Source organism: Quercus lobata, chromosome 10, assembly GCF_001633185.2.
Source record: "Quercus lobata isolate SW786 chromosome 10, ValleyOak3.0 Primary Assembly, whole genome shotgun sequence".
Classification (NCBI taxonomy): domain Eukaryota; kingdom Viridiplantae; phylum Streptophyta; class Magnoliopsida; order Fagales; family Fagaceae; genus Quercus; species Quercus lobata.
In genome coordinates this window covers 65791254-65818200 of record NC_044913.1, presented here as the reverse complement: position 1 = coordinate 65818200, position 26947 = coordinate 65791254, and the positions used below count along the sequence as shown (strand labels likewise).

The window sequence follows — 26947 nt, the reverse complement described above, 5'->3', positions numbered from 1 at the left end:
TATCTTTTAGCTTAGCACGGATCTCCTATCAACGCAGCTAACGGTTGCACAAATTTCATATCATTGTGACTGAATTCCTAGAGCAATTCTAGATTGATGTAGATAATTGGCGCAAAGTTCTTCAATGCAACACACTTCAATGGATGAACCGGAAGTACAGGTTTTTAATCGATAAAGACATTATACCAAATTTTGTCAATCAACATTGAAGGTGTTTCTAAACAGGATCCTTTCGAATATTTAAAGTCTTTTTTTTTTTTTTTTTTTGATTCCCTACTTAAAAGTAAAAGAGTAAACAAATTGCTAATATAGAAGGAAAATTGAATGTTAAAAAGTCTCCTAGAATCCATCTCTGAGCAGTGGACGTATACCATGTGAAAGAGATGGGTCGCAATGGAAGGCCCATATGCCCCCACTGGGCCATGAAGATGGAGTGGACCCAAAACCCAAACTCTTGGGTCTTACTGAAGACCTATCAAGGTTCTGTCAAATAACCATACTGCTTTTGCTTCTTGCCCATAGTGCAGACTATAATGAACACTTGGTTGTTGATGTGTAACTCATGCCATCCACAAGCATGGAAATTATCTACAAATATGTATTTCACTAATACATTTTAATTTATACGAGGAACTTTGATTCTACTCCACTCAAAGATACATATCTGCCTTTTCCTTTCTTTCTTCGGGTCATGAATACAATTCCACCAAAATTTCAATAACTCTCAATTGACAATCTTCAACTCTCTCTGATCATGCAATGTTGCTGTTGCTTCCTCCTAGGTGGTCTTTGAGGATTTCTCTTAGGTAGTCTAGTTGCTCGGAGCTGCCTTGAAGTTCATCCCACTAGAAAAAATAGACCAAGAAAGCCATTTTATCAGTTGATTTAAATTGGGAAGAAACAAACAAATAACAAAAACAAAAGAGGGAGGGGAAACAAAAACAAACAAACAGATGGACCATAATACTTCATCAGGACTTCAATTACCTTGTCCAGAACATGTAAGAAATGGTATGCCATTGATAATAATCCACAATTCAATATAAAGACATTACAAAGTCATGTTTTGTTCCCATGAGATAGTCATAACTCAGAATCAACATGTTTATGAGGCAATTTAAAAATTGTATGGGCTAAATTTGTGCCCAGCTCAACAAATATTTGAAGATATGTAACACATAGTAGTTGCTCATGTCCAAATCAAGCAGCCCTCTCTCTTATGCAGGACCAAAGATATCTCAATCAACGCATACAGCCTCTAATGTGGGCAATTTTTGTGCCCAAATCACTTTAGTGAATACTGTATTGTTTGACAAATTTGGGAACAAAAGCAATAACAAAAATGCAGTGATGACAAAACCAAGCTAATATTTGGTGTACTAAGATTGAAGAATTTTTTCCATTGAGTAGACTTCCTGTTCTAGAATAGCTGGCCACAAATATGCATGGCAGGTCACCCAATAATAAGCAACTACCAAATAGAGATCTAAATGAGTCCCTAATAATATGCCCATTTTCACTTGGTTATGCAATATGTACATAGGTTATAGGTGTCTTTACTAATAATGACTATGAACAAGATGTCTAAAGTGATACTGGGAAATGCTTTCATATTTTAATATGAGAATTATATATGTGAGTGGAAATCAAAATATAGAATTTTGAAAAAAGAAAAAAAGAAAAAAAGAAATTGTCTTGTTCCAACTCAACTTTAGGGTCTGGAAGAATATTCACTCAATCCTATATTTCTAATGCAGTCTGGTGGTTGAGCGTAAGGCACTGTATGTATGTATTTTAGGGGGTTGGACTTTGCTATAGAAGTAAGATCTTCAACAAGGGACGTTGGTTCCAGATATACAACTTCTTTACTCTAGGGAAACTGTGTTCATATTTTCATCCACAAAAATATGCTACTCTAATGTTTTCCCATTAATACAATACTGTTTTATCAAAGTGCCTATTCAACTAGAAAAATAAATAAACAAGAAGTCTAGATAAGAAGTCTGTGGTGTTCAGATTGTTTGGAGTTTATTGGCTGATGCCAAAGACAGTTGTTGATTTACTAGCTTGTTGGCAAGGGAGGTTTGGTCATCATTGAAATGGTGTTATTTTGATGGTTGCTCCTCATTGTTTGATGTGGTGTCTTTGTAGAAAGAGAAATGACTGAAGCTTTGAGGATTTTGAGAGCACCTTGCCAGATCTTAAATTACTTTTCTTTTAAACTATATTGGATTGGATGACAGTTGTGGGAAGTTATAAACTATGTTCAGTTTGTTATTTGAGAGATCATTTTAATTTGCGTGCTTGATCGTATTGTCCACAGTTCTATGCATCCTGTATACTTGGAGTTTTGACTTTCTTTTTTGGTCTCAATAAAAATTCTTTATTTATCCACCCCAAAAAAAAAAAAAAAAAATTCTAGATAAGATGGCTCAATTGATAAAAGGGATATTATACTGAACTCAACTAAGCCTTACCTTCAACTAAGGATCTATATTCATCCATTGGTGACTAGGTTGTTTTACTAACTGTAAGGTTGAATTTAATCAACTATTTTGTTGGCTTTATTCCATGCCAAATTTGCTTGTAATTCAGCATTTAGAAATTCTGTATTTAGGTGGGAATCATGTAAGGGTAGTGTGTGAGAGAGTGTGAAGAATAGCTCAAAATTGTGCACTCAACAAGGGACTCACGACTGGATCTCGCAACTTGCAAGTCACCAAAGGATGCACACGAGTGAAGCATGCAGAGGAGCTAAAGAGTCACGCCAGCTGTTGCACTATAGGACAAAAGTCCCAGGCTGGTCAAGCAATTAGCTCGCGACTTGAACTCACGACTTAGTCCAGTCGCGAGGCCAAATCGCCAGTCTACTTTGTTTGGGAAAAACTGACTTTTCGCATTCCAAACACACACTAGTATAAATACCCCTTATACCCACGAAATGTCAAGAGTTTCCAGAGAGAATTTTGAGAGATAAACCCTAGAGAAAAACAAGATTGAATCATCCACAATCTTCATCCTTTGATTCTCCAAATTCCTCTACTCTGAACTTCTCCATTGATACATCCTTGAGAGGTACATTAGCCAAAACTTTTTCTCATCATACTTATATCTGTGAGGAGGCTTTGGTGCTTGGAAAACAGTTAGGAAATGACCAATTGATATTGGTTGATGCTATGGGCTATAATGGGATCTGGTAAGTTAGAGAAGACAAAGGTTCGATGTAACCTCATTGAAGTAAGAAGTTTGGAGGGTTTAGGTACACTGGGTAGATTAGGTTTGGAGGGTCTTCTGCTGTTCATGTATTCCAACTTTATTCTCTAGTGGATTATTGACCGCTTGGAAGGCAGCGGAGAGGTTTTACGCCGAGAACTTCGGTTTCCTCTTCGATAACACCATTGTATTTTCTTTGTGTTTGCATCTCTCTTCACTTAATCTTTGTCATTTAATTTCTACTGTGGTTGTGATTTTTTCTAGTTTAGATTGTTTTATCAATTCTGTTTTATCTTATTTTCATATTCCACACATACATTGTTTGATAATAAGCTTGAATTGGTAATTTGTAATTTGGGGGTCTAAACATTCAATGTGTTTTACACACTATTTGAACATTCACTTACCATCAATCTACTCAACTCTCCCTTCTCTAGGCTTGAAATTAATTGTGTAAAAGATTAGTTAACAAAGCATGACATAAGGGACACCAAATATAGGTATAAAACTTTTCTATGAAAAATGGACTTAGCTATGGGTGTTTGGTGATCACATATATGTCCAATTGTCATGTTTGTTTGTTTCTGAATAACACCCGCCATTTTGAATTGTTTGACGGCCGTATCTATCTACTCATGTCATGTTGTGTTGACGTGGTGCTCAAAGGTGAAAAGAAAAGGGTCTAGCGTAACCCAAATAATATCACACTACATGCATAAATGATGATTAAATTATATTTACCATTTATTTGAAGATAATCTTCTTCTTTGTATATCCATACAAACAAACACACACATGTGCATCTGTACATATATAAAGTGAGTGCCTAATTAGACATGGTGTAAGATTTGTTAGAAACACAATCCATAACTTTTGTGGGACTATAAATATTGCCAGACACTGTTGATTACTTCTTCCCACTGCTTTCATGCATACAAAAGATCATCTTGATTGGAGATGAGGGGCTGTTCTATCTATAGGGTGCTCAAGGTTTATGATCTATAAGTAAAAACACCCATGCTTTCATTGCATGTGCATGTGACATGCATATGTTGATATGGTAAAATTTTATATAACTGCAAACAGATTATTAAGCAAGGGCATAAATATAACTGAGCCAAAAAAGTCTCTTAAAGATGTTAACTTCTATCCCCATTCTTTTTCTTTTTGGTCAAGGCCTTCTTATGATTTTCAAAATGGTTTTATCATGCCATGTAAACCAAGTTGAGTGATGTCTGCTAAAGCAAAGAATTATCAAATTTCAGGAAAATGTAAAACATGAAAATTCACCTCTTGATTTGACAATGAATAGACCTTCCAACCAGCAGCAGTAATGTAGCGGCGTTTCAGCATGGTATGTCCTAAAGGTGCCCCTGCAGAGATATGATTAATGGCAATCTAAATCATTAGTTGTTCAAATAACTCACTCAAATATCAGCAGACAGGACATGCTGTACTGTTATAAAAGTAGGCAATACTCACCAGTATTCCTTGAGAAATGAGTTGGCCCATCAATCTCCAAAGCAACCTTCTTATCAACCAAAACTGCATCTAAAGTATACCCATCCACAACATATTCTAGGACCCAATCGAGGCCAGTGCTAACGAGAAGACGAACTACCTCCTTCTGAAATGATGAAGTTGTTTTCGTATTAAACCTCTTAGTTTTTCTTGCATGAGAAATTTTGTCCTCGAGAGCACTCCTCAGAGATAATTGAAGATGTGAGTACTCTAGCTTCAAGCATTGGTTCACAAGATGAACTTGAGAAGCAAACATGATATCCTCCCTATACTGCTCCGAAATCCTTTGCTCCTCAAAGTGGCTCAGGGTTCTCCATAAATGAGAAAAGAAATTCCGTTCCATTTGTCCAAAAACAGCATAAGACCAAGCTATATTTCCAAGTTGATCCCTATTGAAATTGAGGACAGGAGATCTTGAAGCTTGATCAGAATCAAGATCTTTATTGCTGTCCAAACTAATATCTTCACAGAATTTAAATTGGCTAGCATTCTTGAAGACACCATCTAAAGATTCAAGCAAAGGGTCAACAGGCTCATGTAAAGAAGCAAAAGCCCACAAGACCTGAGCAAGTTCCTGCTCCTGGAAAGTGTGAATTATATCCGATGCCCTTTTTGACAATTCTGAAAAGAGTTCAGAAGCAGAGTGCTGCATTGAAGCAAAAGCACCCGCAACATTAGCAACATTCTGAGAATTGAATTCTGAAACTTTGGTTAAGGCCACCTCTGCAACTCTATCCATTTCTGATAGATAAAGAAGCTCACCTCCAATCTTGGACAATGCCCATGATATATTTGAGATACCTTGAGCTGAACATTCTGGTAAGGCCGTCATTGCAATACCCACAAGCATAGACATCTCTCTTTGACGGGCAAAAGCCAGCCTGCGTGTTTCTGTCATTGAAACCTTCTCCATGTTCTTAGCAATACGATGAAGAGCAGTAGCAATGTTAAAAGGAGAGAGAGGTGAGGGGCTTAAGCCTTTCCCAACAGCCATGATTGTGTCAGCAGTAACCTCCAACACTTCCTCTGCAGTCTGTGCTTCTATAATAGCTTTGTTCAAGTTAATTTCTTTCCTACGATCAGTGGGCCCCGAAAATTGGGACAACCTCTGAACAAGTTCTTCCATTGCCTTCTCCTTCTTCTCTTCAAACATCCCGCCCGCCATCATACTGACCTTCCTTTTTAGATCATCAATATCATCCAAATTTTCCATATCTTGCAATTCAAAGTCATCCTCCGAATCAGAATCCAAATCTTCTTCAACTTCCTTGAGTTTCCTATCAAATTTCTCATTGTTTACCAATTTCTTCTTCTTCTTTTTCTTTTTCTTCTTGACGGCAACCAAATCCTCCATTTTATGACTCAACCCCCTTGCTTCAATTGATCTGAGGGCAACCTTTCTTGCTCTCACACACCAATCCATTCCATCGGTATCTTCCAACAGCCTAGACTTAATTTGTTTTTTCTTTTTCTTAGGAGGTTTAACATCCAAAGGATCAATCTCCCCGAGGAACTCCAATTCCCAATCCATACTACTTTCTTTTTCTTTTTCTTCATCACCACCATCAACACTCACTGAGCTAATAGCATGACTATCTCTACCTAAATTTATACAATTTCTTCTCACAAAATCCAGCTCAGGTTTTCGAGTAAAAAAGCCAGTTCTTACTTTTAACATTGGAAGCTTATGAACTATCTTAGGATAAAAAAGGAAGGGTTTAAAGCAAGTTTGGTTAGGGAATGTGTTTAACAACCCTTCCATTGTTTCTCTTCCTAATTCCTATATCTTTCTTCTTCTTTTTCCTAAGCAAAATGATAAACACTAAAGAAACTAATTATCAAACAGTGAGCAAGCAATTCAAATTACTTGCCCATGAAGAGAAATCACAAGGAGTTGAGAAAGTGAAACATACCCATTACTCAGAGTGTTGAGAAAACGGAAGCAGTAAAGCAAAATCCCCACAAAGCTCTTCCCTTTAATTCGATGTTGTTTTATAGCAAATAGTTGGAGCGTAGAACAGAGCAGAAGAAATGATATCACAGTCAGATATTTGAAGCTCTCTCAAGGCTCAACACAACGGATAAGAGAAGAAAGAGAGAGATTGGCTATGCTGTAGTTTGCAAAGTAAACGGTGTCGTTTTTGTCTGTTACGATTTATTTTAGAGATATGTGTTAGGGTCATGTGTTTTGGTATTGTCAATCATGCCAAATTATGTATCTTTTATTAAGTTTTGATGTGTCTTAAAGTTGTAATTGAAGACCAAATTGAAGACACAGAGTTTGCTCAAGAAAAGTTCAAGAAAAACACATTTTCAACACTTTTTTAGCATGTACCTTAATAGAAGTCTCGATAGCAACTCGATAGAAGCTGAAACTTACTGTCTCCTTGATAGCAGCTTGATAGATCGAGATTTTGTTCTCAATAGAAGTCTCGATAATAGCATCTCCATAGATCAAGCTTCACGGATCAGCAAAAATCAACAACGCGAAAAAACTCATAACTTATTCATTTGAAACCCGAATTAAGATCCGTTTGAACCGGAATTTAAAGGACATCATAAACCATCTATTAGAGGGTTTTTTAGAGAGAGAAATACTCTGTTTATGTGGCTAGATTTTTGTAACCAAGTTTTCTCTATTTCACCAAACCAAAGAGTCCTTGCTGCGTTTCTTGTACGCATTTGGGTTTTGTAACCAAGTAAATTCTCTAGCATCAACATTGAAGATCTTAATGGCTTTTCTCTCTGAAGTTGATGCAAATCAACTACAACAATCAAAGGATTGTTGTGGAGTTAGTCACGTTACTCACGTACTTGGGATTCATGCAAAGGGTTAGTCACAAATTAGAGGTTTGTGTATCAAAGGAAAGAAGACTACTACAAGATCAAGTCCAATTGGGTATTGAAGTAAAGGTTCTGATGGAAAAATAGTATGGAGTGAATAAAAAATTGACTCCTAATGTATCCACTTGAGCATGAAATTGAAGTGGCGAGAATCATTGAGTCCCACATAGGAAATGATAGAGAGTATGAGTTTATATGCTCATGGGTTGGACATTGAGTTAGGCTTTATGCATGTGTGGACTGGGCCCTCTTGTTCAAATAATAGTAATATTTTATTATTTTATTTCTTAAGTCAGTAAGTCTGTATACAGCAGTTTTTTCTGAAACAGTGTGTTTGTTCAGTAACGTATATTTTCATAGTCCCTCATTCATAAAATTTTTTTTAGAAAAACTCTCACAAAGATAAAATATTTTATGCATTCATTTGAGTCAAAGAAAGAGAAAGAGACATGGAGTAGTTCGTAGAGCACGGATCTTGTATGCTTCTTCTCTATGCTGTAGATCATTTTATCCTAGGAGGCAGACGTCCGTAAGTCTCAAAGCACCACAAATTGTGTGAGGGGCGAAATCTGCTTTAAGGAGATTATGTCAAATACAAGACTTGATCTGAATCATTCATCTTTCATGTATTTGGTCTGTAAGTTTTTAATTATTTGTAGATTTCTTCTTAGTATTTATTTTTTGCTTTTGCCTATCACATCTATTTGTGTTATTACTTATATTTAGATATGTATGTTGTTACTTTTTTGTTTAATCACAAAAGTAAAATTTTGAAATATATCCAACAGGTCCAACTGTAGGTTGGTATTCAGATAGGCCAAGATAGTTAGTAAGATTCCTTATACTTGTAACCGCTTAATTGTTGATTAGTGGATTATTGGGAGTGGTGACCTTAAAATCACCCAATGGAGTTTTTGCCTTGTGAGATTTTCCCCATTTATCAACAAATCACCATATCTTATTTATTTTCCACTGCACTTAGTATTTTTAGTGATTTGTTGATGCCTTCACATTTTGCATGTAAATTGAATTTAATTAATCAACTTGGGTATTTGAATAATTAACTATGGTCAAGCTATCTTAACCCAACAATATTTTTTTTTCTTTTTTTCCTCAATTTGTTTCTCTATTTTTAAATGAAGGCATCAACATTGACAAAAATGTGATTAATGGGTCCAAAGGACTTTTATTTTTACAAAAAAAGAAAAAAGAAAAAAAAAGAATTATTTTAACAGATTTATGCAATAGAGAAACAATGAAGGAATACACACAATAAAATCTGTGAATGACAATGAATTTCTTTTCTCTTTTTATTGTTTACAATATATGGGGAGGAGGATTTGAATCAGATTCTCCTCATGTGAAATTTACAGAAGCAATGAAGGAATGTGAAATTTACAAATTTCATAAAATAAAATATGTGAATGACTATGACTTTCTTTTCTTTTTTCAATAAATGGGGAGGGGTGATTCAGACCTAGGTTCTCTTTCATGGGACAACTGAGCAATGCCATTAAGCTCTTCCTTTGTTGTTGGCAATGCCTCTGGTAAACAATGCAATATACATTTGCTCCTAAGCTACCAGGTCATTGTTCTCTTTTTTTTTTGAGTGAAGAATCAAATTGGAAAAAATAAGTTTGACTCATAACTCTCATACAATGCTGCCATCTGGGATCACTGCACTACAAAGAACGACCACAATTCCACCACTGATGATGAAGCCATTAACTTCATTGTTGCCTTCTTGGACATTGTCTTTGTTAATAATCTGCATCAAACCAATAGTAGGACAAGAAATGCCTCTAATTTAGAACACATGATGCACAATGAATTGTGAAAAAGAGGAACCACATAAATTCAATTGCAGGTTGGAGGGACAAAGGCACAATTAGTATGGTAGTTTCTAGACAGAGCCATGAACACAAAAGATGTTTAACAGATAACTCTTTCACTCTTCTGCTCTTAAAATACTTAATTGTTCAATGCGCGCATGCTGGGGATAACAATGCAAGTGCAAATATTAAAGAAAAATCTGTAAATGGATGACAAATAATATATTAATGAAGTTGTTTATCGCGTTCATTCTAAGAATATGAATAAATTTCTTGACAGTTTAATTAGCTTTAGAATGAAAGTTAGTAATGCTCATGAGCTTGATTCAATCTGCTCTTTAGAACTATTGACTATCTCTTGTATTTTACATACCAAAACATTTTTGCCAATTCTTGCATTCTTATCTACAATGGCTTTCCGTATTTGAGTATCTTCCCCAATTCCTATAGGAATGTCAATGCCCTTCTTGTTCATGCCACACTGAATATCTTCCATCTGTTGAGAACATACACTTGCACAATAAATTAGATTATTATTTATTAATGAGGATTTAGAAAGAAATTACTTGAAGTCGGTATGGGAAAAAGAGCTAAAACATTTCATTTTTGAGTTCTTTTAAACTCTCCAAAATATCTACAAAGTGATCTATGTATAAATGATTTAGATCTCTCTTACTTGATAGACATCAGAACCCATGATCACTGAATCCTCGATTACTGCCCCTTCTCGAATTTTTGCCCTCATACCAACTACCGTACCTTTGATCTTGCACCTCTACTCTTAGAAAGGTCAAAAATATATTAGAAACAGCAGAGTAAAACAACCTTTACAACTAAGAAAACATTTGCATGATGTGAATGTTTCCTTGTTTTATGTATATGTAATTGTTTCATACTTTGTAATTGATTACCATCAAAATTTACTATCAAAACTTAAAGAGGCAAATAAAGCAGTTCCTTACATTGAGAATGCAACCACCTCCGATGACACTATCTGTTATGACAGCATCAGTTATAAGAGTTGAAGGCAGACACCTTGGCAAAGTGTACATAGGAGACTCTTTATCAAAGAAACTGCTATGAAAGGATGAAGTTTGTGTTAGTAGGTGAGGTGTCCAATTTAGGCAAAACATTCACTAAAGTGATGAACTGCCATTATACTTTCAGCCTTTCCCGGTATTAAAGTTACTGACTTAAATCCTATGTTTGCTTTCTTTGTGCTTTCCATATTTGCTTGGTAGAATGCTTCAATGCTCCTCATGTCCTCCCAATATTCATTAAAGATAAAACCTTGTACCTAAACCTCACAAAGGAGGAGAATCTTATCACTGATTGCAACTATAAAGAGAAACAATTGCTACAACATATTTGAATGGGAAAAGAAAAAAAATGAGAGAGAGCACTTTCATATTTGGAAAGAAAAGAAACAAAGAGGAAGGGCATGCACGGTAAGTCTGACCTTCATTCCTATGGATATTGCACCTGGTATTACTTCACTTGCAAAGTCATTTGCCTTGGGAAAATGTTCTCTTAGGAGCTTTACTACTGTATCTTTGTTAATGAGATATATTCCCATACTTGAATAACAATAAGCAATATCATTGCATTTTCTTGAGGTTTCCTCCTGAATTTCAGATTTGAATCTCCTCATAAAACTCCCGGAATGATTATAAAACCAAAATTTAAACATAGGAGAGCTTGAGTAGAGAGGGAGAGAACTTACAGAAACAAAACTGATTGGCTTACTCTCTGACTTCAATCTAAACTCTAGAACTTGATTTTCAGAATTCACGGTCAGAAAGCCAAAACCTGGGTCTTGATCTCTCGAAGCCCCCAATGCTGCAATAGTTATGTCAGCCTTGCTGTTTCGATGAGCCTCAATGATTTTCTGGTAGTCCATTTTGTAGAGGTGGTGACCAGGAAGGATCAGAAACTCAGACACTGGATACTCTTCCATTACCCACAAGCATCTTCTAACAGCATCTGCAGCTCCCTAACATTGAGTTCATAGAATCATGAATAGCCAAAAAAACATAAATTTATGCATACATGTATTATGAAGTTAAATCTTTGTAATAGAGAAATGTATGCATTTAAACCTGAAACCAGCCTTCATATTCAGGGCTCTGATAAGCAGCAATTACTTCGACAAGGCCTTCTCTCCCAAGGCCTAATCCAGAATAAGCCCTGGAAAGGTGAGAATTGAGAGAAGTTGAGTTGCATTGTGTAAGAGCATATATCTTGTTTATGTTACTATTAATGCAGTTGCTAACAACCGCATCAACAAGTCTGTAATTTGCTGCTATAGGAATAGCCCCTTCCGATCTTCTTTTAGTCAACGGGTAAAGCCTTGACTCCGATCCATCTCCAAACACAATTGCTGCTACACCCTGACAACAATTAAATCACAAATATAAATCACAAATACTTGGTGCCACTCTTCCAGAACCGTGCCAAGGAATACGGGTTAGACAGATTACAAATAATGCCTAGAAAAACAAATACAATAACAATTGTCATGATGAATTTATATGATTATGCATGAAAAAAAAAAAAGAACATTAGGAAAATCATTCGAAGATTTTTAGTGACACCTCATTAGCTGGATGGAACAGTGAAAAGGGGTATTGAGATTCATGTGAATTGGTTATGAACAATCTTGGAGGAAGAGTAGAATGAAACTTTGATGAGCGTTTTTGACATGTTCTTGTTAATCCAGTAATGGCACCATTTGTTTGAGGATTTACAGGGGTGGGAAGAGAAAGCTGCAATATCACCATCACAACTCACAAGATAGAGCAATAGAAAGCTATGATATCTATGATATTATATGCAACTTTTGTTGTAACAAAAGTTATGTGCCTCTTCTCTCCTCTCTACTTCAATTGAGATTTAATAGAGAGAATAAGAAGGGAATATTTTGCTTTCTTCTTCCTCATGGCTATTGCAGAGAAATCTTCCAATGCATGTCTAGTGTCTAGGATCTAATTTCCGACCGAATACTGTGGTACTTAATTAACATTTCTTTTTAAAGATAAGCATGCATAAATAAATCCATAAACATGAAGCTTTGGTCCCTTGGCCAGCATAAATCTTGTTGAAGATCTTTGTTTTGAGTTGTGTTATGTTTAACTTTGATTCTAAGCTTCTTATTGCTTTTTTTTTTTCTTTATACTTTTGCAATTCCTTCAGTTTGTTCGTGAATATGTAAAGAGAATCATGATTAGTAAATGTCCTAGAACTAGAAGACAAAATACCAAGTTCCATATAAAAGGCCACTTAGAATGGACCACTTTACCCTCACACACGTCTAATAATACAAACTAGGGTATTAGAAACCAGGTGAAAGAGATTGCTTTAATCACATCAGACAATGTCAATAATATTAACATTATTACTCATGAAACACGTGATTGTGTCATACTAAAATGGCTTTGGTCATTTTGGTGTGGGTTGAGGTTGAGGAGTAGAAGCCTAAAAGTAGAAGGGGATTTTGGTCAAAATAAATAGTGAAGTAGTCACTACACTAGTCAGGTCAGGGTCTGTCACCAAATATTGGAATAGAGTAGTGTCGAAGGAAGGTAGGCATTATTGTCTTAGCTTTTGGGTCTCAAAGCTTGTTTACCTCCACTCTCCTCTCTCATATTATTCAATTATAAATAAATAAAATTGGTTTCAATAAACAGTATACACACATGTATATATATAATTTTACGAAATTATCTTTACAGTTACAGTTACAGTTACAGGTATGTGGTGTGGGATCCACATCTTATGCTTCGTAGAACAGGTACACAAACAAAATACTTTTGTGGAGGAGAGACAGAAAAGAAAGCCGCAACTGCAAGATTTCCTTTGTCCTGTAAGTAACTTTTGATTTTGATGTTGGTTATTTGGGAAGTAAGTTAAGTAGTATCTTAAGGTAGGCATTAATGTCCCCCAGCTTTTGAGCTTTATTGTGTCTAGTGTCTACGTACTTGAATAGTATATAACCATATATATCTTATGGTCTATTTTATCATGCCATAGCCTCATATTCTAAACATCAAATTAGATCCAAGGTAATGCATTATGCATTATTATTGATCTATATTATCTATTTTTAGGATACGTAAGTTACATGATCACAAAGAAAATACTAGTTACAAGCTTTAACATTTTACCAAGCCCTATGAAGTACAAGAAAAAGTCCTAAGGAACTAAATTACAATAATCTCAAATGATCTGTATGTAAAACTGATCTAATCATCTAGATTCTTGGTTTAAATGATTAAACAATCGAATTGCGGTTCTCATCAATATTGGTACAACTTTTGGTATTCTTTTATAACCAAACCAATTCAAGTTTGACCCACCAATGACACATGAAACATTGTCCAAGCTTATGAGCAGAAACTCATAAAATGGCTTTGGAAAAAAAAATGCAAAAGGCAAATGCCATGGTTTAACTATGACATCAAGCAAAATAATCGATGAAAACCACAAATACATCTGCAATATTTGTAGTTAAATTGGATTAAAGAGCATTAGCCACCACACCATCCAGGTGGGACGGTAATATGCATTTGCTTTTTACTGAGAATTGTTGCTTAATGGTTTGCACTTTGCACTTGAAAAAAAAAATCACTAGCATATGTTATTCAAAATGTCCAATCATATAGAACAACAAGGGAGCATAGTACAAAGATACTTCTCAATTCTCATTCTTCACATCAATATTCAAGAACCTTGCTCCTATTGTGTCTACGTAGCTTCAGCACTAAACTTTTTCAAGGAGAAGCAAAGCAATCAACAAATAACCCATTATTCTTTGGAATGATATGATGACCGTTTGGAATTTCCTGAGAATTCTCAAGATAAAGATATTCTGATAGTTGTCAGATGAATCTGCAAGCCACAGAAAAAGAGAAAATCTGGCACAACATGGATGATGTCCAACGGCAGCTAAAATATCTCTTACTTCAGATGGTGCTCAAACAAAGATGCCATCTCAATCTGTAGGAGGAACAAGATTAATTAATCAACATGAAAACTTTGATAATTTTCATGTTAGCTAATATCACACAATTTCATTTATAGACCTAGAGTAATAAAGAAACAAAGCAAGGGAAAAGCAAGAGAGAAAGATGAGTGATAAAAAAAATATAATACCACAAATCAAATTATTAGCAATTAATTAGACATAACACAACAACACAACTTCCTTTCATTCTCTTGTAAGATAGCTTTAACATCAACTTACAGCGGTCAAAGCAGTCTCAGAACCCTTATTGCCAGATTTACCGCCAGCACGATTTAATGCCTACAATAATTGTAAAAGGCAACATTTAAATATCCCATCTCATCTAGTGAACACAAAAAAAAGGGGGGGAGACCACAATAGAAAGTTTTAACAAATTACCTGGTCCATGTTATCGCAAGTCAGTACACCAAATATGCATGGAACTCCTATAAAGTCAAATAGGTAATGCTTCAGTCTATTGTTAGGAGGCAAATATAATCAGGTAGTTACAACAATAGGGGAGGGGGGATTCGAACCCTGATTCTCCTTATAAATAGGCTACACCACTAAACTACAAGACTCTTGGTCAAGGGAAGTATAAGCTCATTAAATAGATTAGCAGGAATAGAATGACAGTAGGGACAAGTCCATTGATTTAATAGCAAATCTGCATATTTTCTCAACAAATTGTTAATATGCATTCCCATTAATTGATGTGTAGGTTGCTCAACAACATACTAAATAGAAAAAAGACAGAAAATTGATGTATAGTTACACCTTGCCTTCAGCAATAATAAGTGAATAATCAACTGCAATCACACTCAATTGACCAACTTACTTTAGAGTTTAGACTACAGATATTTTTATCTAAATAACATAACAAAAGTATGTGCACATACATATGTTTGAAATTTTAAAAAGTCATACAAAGTTGGGAGCTTCTGACACATTCCAAAGTTATTTAACTCTTAATAGAAAAATATAAAGAGTAAACTTTATAAAGGTAAAATAAACTTCCACAATAGAATAACTTTAAAAGAGAATAGTCTAATGAAGTGAAAATTTGTTTCTCAGCCAACCCAATCAATTAGGATTTTGCAGTCTTTAGATGATAAGTAAATTTGATTAGGGGCACACCAGGGAGATTTTCTATCTTTTCTCAACAATAATATTTAGAACAATTGCATATTTGAGGCTAAAGATGGATCAAAAAACGAGCTAGAAGCTATGCTAATTTGCACCTTGTTTGATTAGTCCTTTGTGTGGGGTCTCACAGATAGTAACACTCATAGATTTCATAGATTCATTTCATTTTTGTTCATAAGTTTTGTAATTCTTTTTGGTTATGGAGTGCTCATCATGGTGAGCTTGCATAACCTATTTCATAAATAAACCTTATAAATATATATATATATATATATATATATATATAACATTTAGAACAAATTCTTTCTTTCCTATGTTAACAGTAAACAAAGACAAATTTTCAACCCCAGTATTGTATATTCAAGTAGACAAAAGAGACAAAAGGTTCTATATGTAAAGTCTATTTCCAACATGAAAAATAATATGCACCCTGTGGGTCTCAAACAGCCCTCCATCCTATTCATATGGTTGGGGGAAGTAACATTTGAGCAAGAGCTCATTAGAACAAGCACACTATTTCCAAAATATTGCTATAATTTATAAGCAAGATGAATGCAATAATTGAATCATAGTTATTTTATTTTCATGTATGGCTATTAAATGAAATCAATTCATCAACTAATGGAAAGACCAACCTGAATTTAAACCTGCTGAAAGTACTCCAGATGCTGCTGAGTTAACAACAACATCATAGTGGGATGTGTCACCTCTAATCTAATCACAACAGAAATGGTTCATAGATTTAGGCACCAGTTACGAGCATGTCCTCAACAAAGCAAGTTAAAGAATACTCTCATGAAGAAATATTATATCTCATCAAAATATATTAACTGGTATAATGAAAAGAAATCATACCACAGCTCCAATACATAAAATTGCATGATATTTTTGGGACTTCCCTAGCCTTTCTGCAGCAACACCAATTTCGAAACTACCAGGAACCCATACAACCTGATGGATACAGTGAAGAAAATAATCATGCCTTGTCAAAGTTTGCTCCTGCAAAGTCAAAACTGTAGACCAAGCTAACAATCACAGGGCATAAAATCCCTGTAAGCTTTGAAGCATTTATATACAAAGCAAACAAAAAATGATCATAAGTAATCAATTAGGTGAGAAATGTCCCCAAATAATAATATCATGAAATGAGTCTAAATTGTGCAAAGCTAAGATATGGTACAAGAGATTTTCACTTTTTTTTTTTTCTTTAGAAGTTATCTAACTTTAGGTTTTAGGAAGAGCAAAGATGATCCATGTGTTTAGGATTGAAACCATCAAAAAGGAAATGCTTTTGCATCTGTTGCTAAGCTCACAAGTAGAGATTCAGCTTACAAAGTAAAATGAATTAAAGTATTATGATCAGCAATGCTTCAGAACCTTGAATTTGAAATAGACTATGACTGAAAGGTTTGCATACAAGCACAAGTACTTACCCATTTGCATGAAATTGTGTGGGTCACTAATATAACAAAACGGTTTAAAACAAAATATTCCTTGACAAAGATTAACAGTTACAACTAGAATGTGACTGTTATGTTGATCTTTGTTTTTCATCTATGAAAAAGGAGGGGGAAGGGGGGGGGGGGGGGGATTTTGCCAACAATAATAACTATTATATCATGGAAATTAACCCCTTGATGACTTTAATTTTTTCTCAGATAAACCAGTTATAAAAATTAAAGAAATAAAACTTGTCCAAAAATAATACTTCAAGAAAGTGACAACTACAAACATGACCCCAGGCTGCACATACAGAGTAGCACCATACAAGTTACAATCAAAACTGCTGACTTCAGAACATAAACTAGAATGACTGGCTAAACCACAACACGAACTCATCAACTAAATAACCAATAATCAAAACTAGTAATTAGAGTACATTTAAAAAAAATGGTAAGTTATACATGTACCCAAAGGGTCTTAATTGTTGGATAGACAACCTCACCTTCCACCTAACACTTACAAGGGGAGAAGGTATCAATTGAGCTTCAGCTCATTGGCTACTAAAAAGGGTAAATATTGACACCCCATTTACAACATAACAGCTTAGTCAGAATCGAATTACAAATATGACCGTATTAATATAAAAAGATCCCACATTTGGCCACAGAAATACAAGACTTTACATAGAAAGGTAATTTTCCACAGATAATGCAGTAACTAACGAGTAATAACAACATTATTGGATCGACACAAAGAGATTATCAATTAAAAAAGTTGGTTACACAGGTAGAAGAGAAGAAATGAAATGAGAAATGACATACATCAATGTTGTCTTCCAGAACGGAGTAATGATTGAAAGTAGACAAAGCACCCTCTAACAGCCGCTTAGTGATAATCTCATTAAACCGTGCCACAACCTTCAAATAATCAAAATACTCTCTATTATATATATTATGTTTCCTTCAAACAAACAAAAATTTGTAACATTAATTTGACATGAGTGAGTGGAGAGTGGAGAGTGACCACAGCAATACGAAGAGCTTGAGTATTGGTGACAGAACCCATCAGATTCCTCACGGCAGCAGTTTGTGCAAACGACGACAACCGATCCTTCTTGCTCTCACTCTCAACAACGGCATTAAAACCATTCCTTCCTAACCAAAAAGATAAAAATATAGAACTGTGAAATAGTGGGTATCAGGGAATGAATGAATGAAATGAAATGAAATGAAGAAGGTAGCCTCACCTGCATGCGAAGAAGAAAAGGAGAGAGGCTTTGAGTTTGAGTTGCGATTAAGGTGTAGTGGGATGGTAGTACTCGAACTCGTAGTATTATTCTGAAGATGATGCGTTGGTGCAAGACGCGATTGGTAGAGAGGAAGAAAGCAATGGGTGGAAGCAAACGACGCTGCCATTTTCATCAAACACTTTGGTCTGAGCTAGAATACAAAAATCAGTAGTCAACTCAGAAGAACAGCAGAGCAGATCTATATCACCATAATATAAATAAACAAATGGAATGCTGATAGTGATATGGTTATTTTGCTTTTTGGGTTTGCATACATTGTCATGTCTAGTACAACGTTGTTGTTTTGGGACAATTTTGGTTGGGAATAGTATGTACTACTCATTTGGTAGAAATTAGTGGAATTATAAATATGCACATTCGTATATATGTTGATGACATAATTCATATATTTTGATTTGAAATTTGTGGAACAGATTTGGTATTAAGTTTAGTGCATTATGCCATTTAAGATGTGTATTGCATGTTCCACAAAATATAAATTATCACTACGCATCTTGGCGCGATGGTTACTCCACGAGTATAAGTGTTTGTGAGAGGTGAGAGAGCAAAGAGAGAGGTTCAAGTCTTTAAGAAGGAGTTTCACACAAATATACACTTAGATTAGGTTAGAGAATAATTTTTATCTTGTATAATAAAAAAATATAAATTAAATTTGATAAGAACTTGGTGTAAACTCTTTAGTTTACATCCTCTAATAAAGACATATCCTATTCGACCCTCTAAATGTAGAAGCTAAGGCTTTTGAGGAAGGTGTTGGTTTTGCATGGGATGTGGGGATCTACGACAGTAGTTTTGAATAAGATTATCACTCTATTTGTTTCGCTAAAAAACCTTCTATAAAAATAGTTTTCCACGTTTTTCAGTGTTTGGTAACATAAAAAAAAAATTAAAAAAAATTGGTCAACGGAAAATTATCTTTAGTCAACGAAAATTCTTATAAAAATATGGCTTATTTTCTATAGGTTGTTTTCCAAAAAAAAAAAAATTGGAAAACAATCTCTTTCTCACATGGCACATAACTCCTATAAATATTATCTTCTTCTGACTCAGGAAATAATATTTTATTTCACTCATTCAGCCTTTCTCACAATAAAATCTCTCATTTCTTCTCTTCCCTTTGTTTTTTTCTCTCTTCTCACACCCTCACTATCACCCCCTATGGCCTCTTCTCTTCTAACATATTTCTCTCTCTATCTGCATCTCTTCTCTTTTTTCTCCCTATTTATTCTCCCCTCTATAACACTGTTCTTAAATCAGTTTTTTTTTTTTTTTTTTCCTCATAGATCCGTTAATAGTTCTAAATTTTTTTTTGGTATTTATCAAACTATTTGTACTAGATTAGTTTACCAGTAAAACTATTTGGCATATGTGGCATTTTGAACTATTTAAAATGGAACCTATGGGTATAATGGTTATTTTGCTCTTGATTTGTGCCACTATAGTACACTTCCAGTGTACTTGGTTTTTTTCTAATAAAATTTCTTACATTACTTATCAAAAATAATGTTCATATACATGAACAAGATGAGTATTTAAGATCATGAAAATTGGACAGCTAATTTTGATTCTATCTGTTGTCAAAATTTTAGTTTGAAAATCAAATTCATTCTTGGTTTTTTATTTATTTATTTATTTATTTATATTGATTACATTAGGTGGGTTTACACAATACACATATTATATATGTTTTAAATTATGCAAGAAATGTTTTAAAACTTATGGATACCAAAGACTAGAAAACGTTTTTAAGACTATTTTCAAGGTTGTTACCAAACACCAAAAAATGAGATAGTTTTCCAGAAAATGCTCTCTAGAAAATAAACTATTTTCTAGAAAACTTTATTACTAAAACAAACAGAGTGTATAGCTAAAGCTGTCCAAGGGGCCGGTGACCCATCAGCGACTATTGCACCCATTATTAAGGGGATCCAAAAAAAACTGTAGGAGTTCAGAACGGTACAAGTCTGCCACATAAAACAATAGGGAAACAAAGCAGCACATATCTTGGCTCGACATGCCAAGGCTATTGATAACTATGTAATTTAAATAAAGGAAAATCTTAGTATGCTTGAGGCTACTTTAGTTCAAGGTGCCATGCATTTATTTTCTTCTTAATGAAAGTTACAATATATATATATATATATATATATATATATATATATACACATATATATTGTAACTATTTCTCAAAAAAAAAAAAAAAATCTTATCACATAGGATAACATTTCAAATAAACATTATATTTCAGGTTTTAAGTAAAAGACCGATGTGGTAATTTCTTATTGGATGATGTAAAACATACACATCATTCTTACCAAATTCAAACTCTTATTAATATTGCCTCTATTTTTGATTTTGATACATTTGGAAATCTCAAAACAGCATAGATGTCCTATTTTTTTTTTTAGATTTTGACACATTTGGAAATCTCTAAACAACATAGATCTCTAAAAAACTTATTACTCAAAAAAAGTATCTCAACTTAGGTACAAAATACCATAATAAGGTGAACAAAGAGACGGAATATATTATATAATTTTGGTAGGTGTTTTTTGCCCAATTACTTTTTTAATGACCCTTTAAGGTCTTACTTATATTTCTTAATTTAGACACAAAATAACGTAAATGAGGTATATAAAATTAGTGGAATTGATGGTGCGCATTTAATGACATATCCTCAGTTATTTTCACTATCATTTATTATTGATGCGTAATATTTGACATGTCCAAAACATCTTAAATTTGATCACATGTCGTACAAGAAGCTAACATAATACTAAAACTAGGTTAGGCTTAACTAATGTGGGTTCCAGTTAGTTCAACTTGTAAAATCTCTGATGGTTATATAAGAAATCTGGGGTTTAATCCTCACTTATACAAAAAACTAATTGATGTCTTGATATAATAATAAAGAGCTATCATCAGAAGTGGACACTATAAATTAAAACTCTAAAAAAAGGGTTAGGCTTAACTATAAATAATATTAGATTAAATTAGATTAGATTGTTGATTATAGATTATATGTTTATATACACATACTTGTAGAAACTTGGGACAAAAAATGAATTAATTTCATCTCCACGTAGCATCCTAATACCATTGAGGCATTGAGAAACCTACTTAAATCACGATCTATTAGTAAGAAGAATGCATAAATAGTTGATGACCACTCTGCCAACCAAAATTAGATATTAAATGAGCACTCATCACACTTTAAAAGCAACCATTACTTTGGTTCATTTGGTCCAATCGGTCCACTTCAGTCCATCTCGGTCCATTCAAAGTTCTTTCCTTAATTGTTTTTACTTCTTCTTCTTCTTCTTTTTTAATCTTTTCAATGTTGTCATAAGTTCTAAACCATTGTAACAGAAACTTGCTTCCTTTCCTGCTGGCTATGAAATATAGTTCCTTCGCATAATCTTGCATTCATCGTAACTGGTCTAAGAATGTTAAAATGCTCATAACCTAATAGACCTCTCCAGTGGTGCCATGTCCAAGCTGATTTGAGCTGTTGGAGCTGAATGTATAAAGTATAAACATCAAACATGTTAAAAATTAAAGAATTCCATTCTCAAATGTAAATAATCTCTACTTGCCTCAAGTTTTGGAAGATCTTGAGGATTCAAATTACACGCTGTAATTAAGGACATGAAGGACAAATGGACAATGGAGGGATTAGAATGCTGATACAGCCATACAGGTGTGGCAACAATAGCTGATGACGTTGAAAATTGTCACCAATAGATCACACCGTACTCACGACTCAAAGCGAACCTGCACGACAAGAACAATCGAAGAAAACCTTTAGAGAGCACCGGTGTGGTGCCGGCCTAACACTCTCCGAAGGTCAAGTCAGAATTCGTCCTTTAACTTTTAGTGCGCTAGAGAGGGTCAATTAATCTTACCTCGATTTCCGAGAATGTCAGTCCTTTTATAGTGGTGGAGAGGTGGCTTTTCTTCTTGACCTCCAGATCTTTCCAATGTGGGACTATAGTGGTGGGGAGTAGGCTTTTCTTCTTGACCTCTAGATCCTTCCAATGTGGGACTCTGATACCAATTCTCCAAAATGTCGTGAGCAACGATTTCCCTTTTTAGATCTTAGTGTTTTCCTGGGCGATAGAGATTTCGGATCATGGGCCCATACTGCGTCTGTCAGCGATGGGCTTTCACAGCGCATGGAACCATCTTCACATAGGTCCAACAGTCCCAATCCGTCAGGCCCATTAAGTAGGCCTAACAGGCTCTATATTTTATCATCTTCAGTTGCCCCCTTCACCCCAATGATCCGTCTGTTTCTGGGTCAAAGGGTCAATGGGGTGACGATCCTAACGTAGGGGAATGACGGGTATTTTTATGACGGAAAGGTATCTGTGAGACCAAGAAAGATTAGACTGATTGACGGATACATGCAATATAGGATGACGGTTCCAGGCGGATCAACCCGTCAAAAGAAGATTCATCAAGTTGACGGTTACATGAAGGGTACAATTTGTTGATGTGCCCTGACAGGTTGTCAACATTTATTGAGCCTGCCACGTGTCAATCGCTGAGTGGCCGTTGTATAGGATCGAAGCGTCGCTTCGTCTTCCATGCATCTCCTATATATATATATATATATATATATATATATATAAGGCGCCTTACTTCCATTTTCACAATTTTTAACAAGAAATTGACTGTCAGAGCGAAGCCGTCAACCTTGTCAGAGCCCTCCGTCGTGGACGAGAATCTACCGATTATAACAACCGTCACCCCTAATCCGCCAAGTGTGGTAAGTATTTACTTCAATACATAATCAAGTTACATTTCCGTCCATGCATTGTTGTTAGGCTTACTATACCCGTCAATGATTTCAAACCCGTCAGTCTTAGGTTTTATCGTCAATTGTAGGAAATGTCTAGTGCGTCAAGTAACCAGTCGGTGGTTCGTGACGGGACGGAATACGAGAATGTATACCCGTCCGGTCATAAAGACCAAGAGAGCCCTGGCGAAGATAGGAGTCCGTCCGCCTCCTCTTCGTCCTCTACAGATGAGGATGTGGAGATAGTTGAAATAGAGGGTTCTGATGACGACGGGAATCAAGCACTGGAGTCCGTTGTAGGTGCTGATGGACTGAAGAAGTTCATCATGTTGCCAGAGTGGACAGTGCATAAGTTCACATCCGTCATCAGGGAGAAACATTTCAGCACTTTTAGAATTAACTTCCAAATCCCGGACTACGTTTCCATCCGTCTGCCCCATGTGTCGGAGAAGTGTTACTATGAAGGGGTAGAAGGTGTCGGAATATACGAGCAGGCGTTGAAAGCAGGACTTCGGTTCCCGCTCTCTACACTTCATAGGGAACTTTTGCACTACCTAGGGCTGTCCGTCACACAGATATCTCCTAACGCCTGGAGAGTCTTCATAGCCATGGAGATTCTTTATGGTGCATGGTCGAACGGAGAGAAGAGACTGACGGTCCGTGAATTTCTTCACTGCTACCGTCCAGACGAGATTTCTGGGTCAAGAGGGATGTATAGTTTTGCTAGTCGGAGCCCCCTGTTGAAGGTGATCTTTGAGACCCCAGACTCAAATAGAGACTGGAAGAGTCGTTACTTCTTCCTGGAGGGTAACGGATGGATGAACCATCCAGGGGAGACGGAGTACCTTCCCGTTGACACAACCTGGGCAATGATAAATCAATTGCGTATGCACCCGTCTTAGTTTTGTTCAGCTTTTCATATCCGTTCATTTTTATGTGTATATTCTGATCGTCTTTCTCTGTAGGTAGATGGCGCCCGCAAGTTAGCCTTGAGGAATTCAGTTTCCTTGAAGAGATTTGCAGAAAAACTAAGCCGGAAGAAAGGACCTGGGCCAAGTTAGTGAACCCAAAAACAATACACTGGTATTGTGACGGTCCAGAATCTACTCGCGAGGCCATTGCATACGACGAAAGAATACACAAACGTGAGTCCGTCAACTTTTACTCTTGAATTTAGCTTTTAATTTGAGTAAAAATCTTAATCCGTCCTGTATTTGCAGAAATGGACGACGCAAAGAGAAGGGCGATGATAAAATCACTAGCCGTCGAGCAAAAGAAGACGGGTGAAGTTGTGGTTCCTAAGATGCCGGGGTCGTCGGCTAAGAGGAAGCAGCCGCCAAAGTCTGACCGTCCATACAAGCAGCCGAAGGTTTCATTGGAACCCGTTGTGGGCTTGATGGCTGAGGGTGTTAAGACCGTCACCCAAGCCAAACATGGAACCGGTAAGGGCTTAATGCATGCTCCACCCGTCAACGAGGAGAAGCCCCCTTCCCTTCTCCGTGACGACTCGAAGTATGCCTTGGAGAAACTTTCGTCGATAATTTCCGCAGAGGCTTACGAGGATCTGGGGAATCATTCGACGGAGGCAATGGGGGAGACGGGTTTGTTCGCCGTTGGACAGGTAATATCCGTCATTGTATGCCCGTCCACTATTAGTTTTCTATTTAACACCTTTTTAATTTTGTCTATTTCAGTCCTTGGTTATGATGAAGGGCTTGATGGATCGCTGCCTCAACCGTGAAGCGGCTCTGGAACGTGTACGGACAAAGGCTGGGCAGACGGAGGAGGAGCTTAGCCAACTGTATAAGTGGAAGACCACAATGGAGCAAAAGTTTGAACTGTCTGAGAAGGCCAGGAACGAATTCGAACAGAGGACGGAAGAAGCTGGGAAGGCATTGAAGGGAAAAGAAGACGAAATAAAGAACTTGAAGAAGAAACTCCGTCAGGCCAAGGATGATGCCGTCAACGAGTATCGCGACTCTGAAGCATTGTTGAAGGAGCTGGGGGGATCGTTCCTTCAAGGATTTGACGATGCACTCCGTCAGATAAAAAAGGCCTACCCAGATCTAGACGTGTCCATGATATCCGTCAGTGATCAAGATCAGACGTCTGCTCTGCCCGTCGCTTCAGACAATACGGAGGACCTTTTCGGAGACGAAGCAGCTCAGGGTGACGGTGAGTCCGCTGTGCCGAAGGAGGTTCCTGTTGCCGACCCCAATAAAGCAGATTAATTTCTTGTAAATGTTGAGGAGGATCCGTCCCCTTTTTTATATGTTTTCTGTACTTTGAAGACGGTTTGTTTTAACTCAGCTTTTGTACCGAACAACGTTTTTCTTTCAATATATATGTTTACGCATATTTTTGTTGCTTGGTAAAGTATTTGTATCCGTTAAGGATTTTTCTCTCCGTCTATTTGTATGTTAATTTGTACAAACCGGTCTGTTGATCCGTTCACTTTAAAAAGCTTTGCTCACTTCTAATCGGACCCGTCCACTTTATGTATAGGAAATATTATCCGTCCACTTTATGGATTTATAAAATTATTCTCCGTTTTGGGTGATCCGTCCACTTTGTGGCGGCTATACCGTCCACTTTATGGACTTGTAAGATTATTCCCGTTTCGGGTGATCCGTCCGCTTTGCGGCAGCTGTTCCGTCCATTTTATGGACTTGTAAAATTATTCTCGTTAGGGGTGATCCGTCCACTTTGTGGCGGCTACACCGTCCACTTTATGGACTTTTAAAATTATTACCCGTTAGGGGGTGATCCGTCCACTCTATGGACTTGTAAAAGTATGCACCGTTAGGGGTGATCCGTCCACTTTGTGGACTTGTAAAATTATTACCCGTTAGGGGGTGATCCGTCCACTTTGTGGACTTGTAAAATTATTCACCGTTAGGGGTGATCTGTCCACTTTGTGGACTTGTAAAATTATCACCCGTTAGGTGGTGATCCGTCCACTTTGTGGACTTGTAAATGTATTCATCGTTAGGGGTTATCCGTCCACTTTGTGGACTTGTAAAATTATTACCCGTTAGGGGGTAATCCGTCTACTTTGTGGACTTGTAAAATTATTCACCGTTAGGGGTGATCCGTCCACTTTGTGGACTTGTAAAATTATCACCCGTTAGGTGGTGATCTGTCCACTTTGTGGACTTGTAAATGTATTCACCGTTAGGGGTTATCCGTCCACTTTGTGGACTTGTAAAATTATTACCCGTTAGGGGGTGATCCGTCCACTTTGTGGACTTGTAAAATTATTCACCGTTAGGGGTGATCCGTCCACTCTATGGACTTGTAAAAGTATTCACCGTTAGGGGTGATCCGTCCACTTTGTGGACTTTGTAAAGTTATTACCGTTAGGGGTAATCCGTCCACTTTGTGGCGGCTACACCGTCCACTTTATGGACTTGTTCTTTTTGCTGTTATGGAGATCCGTCCATCTTGTGGACTATGTAGTTATCCTTCAGGGACGATCCGTCGGACGCCCATCTTGTTGATTTCAAGTAATCATCCTTGTAGGATGATATCATCCCTGTGGGATGCTCCGTCCATCTTGTGGACTTTATCTTGTATCCGTCCATCTTGTGGACTCTAAGTTGTCATCCCTGTGGGATGCTCCGTCCATCTTGTGGACTTTATTTTGTGTCCGTCTCATGGACTTTTAACTAGCTCTCGTTATCTTTGTGAACAATTGGAATGACATCCAAGTATAAATCATAATTGTATCTAATTATAGAGATGCGTAAAGGAAAAGTGCCTGCCCCCCTGGGCTTAAAAAAGGCACGACAAGATTGTAGCAATAGAAAAACAGTAAAATGAAAAACTTATAAAAA

General features: G+C 36.3%; 3 protein-coding genes across 4 annotated transcripts; all 3 read right to left on the bottom strand.

Moving 5' to 3' along the window:
* Positions 1–331: 331 nt before the first annotated feature.
* On the bottom strand, positions 332–6812 carry LOC115965654 (RAP domain-containing protein, chloroplastic-like). Its single transcript, XM_031084927.1, has 3 exons — positions 4696–6812; positions 4504–4586; positions 332–845 (listed from the first exon to the last, which is right to left on the bottom strand). The coding sequence occupies exons 1-3, from the start codon at positions 6494–6496 to the stop codon at positions 753–755; spliced, it is 1977 nt and encodes a 658-aa protein (XP_030940787.1). The 5' UTR covers positions 6497–6812; the 3' UTR covers positions 332–752.
* A 2195-nt stretch (positions 6813–9007) lies between these two features.
* Positions 9008–12234, bottom strand: LOC115965833 (inactive glucose-1-phosphate adenylyltransferase small subunit 2, chloroplastic-like). Of its 2 annotated transcripts, XM_031085129.1 has the most exons (9): positions 12005–12234; positions 11510–11800; positions 11134–11403; positions 10870–11034; positions 10604–10707; positions 10373–10484; positions 10087–10185; positions 9784–9906; positions 9008–9346 (listed from the first exon to the last, which is right to left on the bottom strand). In XM_031085129.1, exons 1-9 carry the CDS (start codon positions 12188–12190, stop codon positions 9230–9232), a joined length of 1467 nt encoding a protein of 488 aa, XP_030940989.1. In that variant the 5' UTR covers positions 12191–12234; the 3' UTR covers positions 9008–9229. The 2 variants fall into 2 exon arrangements, with proteins under 2 accessions (XP_030940989.1, XP_030940988.1); XM_031085128.1 differs by having other exon boundaries at positions 10870–11403.
* Positions 12235–14046: 1812 nt separating this feature from the next.
* Positions 14047–18523, bottom strand: LOC115965389 (6,7-dimethyl-8-ribityllumazine synthase, chloroplastic-like). The gene is made up of 8 exons (XM_031084596.1): positions 18248–18523; positions 18025–18155; positions 17823–17918; positions 16414–16509; positions 16194–16272; positions 14812–14858; positions 14653–14712; positions 14047–14405 (listed from the first exon to the last, which is right to left on the bottom strand). Exons 1-8 carry the CDS (start codon positions 18420–18422, stop codon positions 14367–14369), a joined length of 723 nt encoding a protein of 240 aa, XP_030940456.1. The 5' UTR covers positions 18423–18523; the 3' UTR covers positions 14047–14366.
* Between the last annotated feature and the right edge of the window lie 8424 nt (positions 18524–26947).

Bases quoted from the DNA above. Each gene is read 5' to 3' on its own strand.
- LOC115965833 (XM_031085128.1), bottom strand. From the start codon at position 12,190: ATGGTGATATTGCAGCTTTCTCTTCCCACCCCTGTAAATCCTCAAACA. The intron at 11,404-11,509 runs GTTTAAATGCAT...ACTCAATGTTAG, and splicing joins AATATGAAGGCTGGTTTCAG to GGAGCTGCAGATGCTGTTAG. The intron at 10,485-10,603 runs GTCAGTAACTTT...CTTTCATAGCAG, and splicing joins AAAGCAAACATAGGATTTAA to TTTCTTTGATAAAGAGTCTC.
- LOC115965654 (XM_031084927.1), bottom strand. From the start codon at position 6,496: ATGGAAGGGTTGTTAAACACATTCCCTAACCAAACTTGCTTTAAACCC. The intron at 4,587-4,695 runs GTGAGTATTGCC...ATATCTCTGCAG, and splicing joins TCATTTCTCAAGGAATACTG to GGGCACCTTTAGGACATACC. The intron at 846-4,503 runs GTGAATTTTCAT...TATTTTTTCTAG, and splicing joins ATTCATTGTCAAATCAAGAG to TGGGATGAACTTCAAGGCAG.
- LOC115965389 (XM_031084596.1), bottom strand. From the start codon at position 18,422: ATGAAAATGGCAGCGTCGTTTGCTTCCACCCATTGCTTTCTTCCTCTC. The intron at 17,919-18,024 runs GTCACTCTCCAC...GATTATTTGAAG, and splicing joins AAGCTCTTCGTATTGCTGTG to GTTGTGGCACGGTTTAATGA. The intron at 16,510-17,822 runs GTATGTCATTTC...TGTATCCATCAG, and splicing joins TTCTGGAAGACAACATTGAT to GTTGTATGGGTTCCTGGTAG.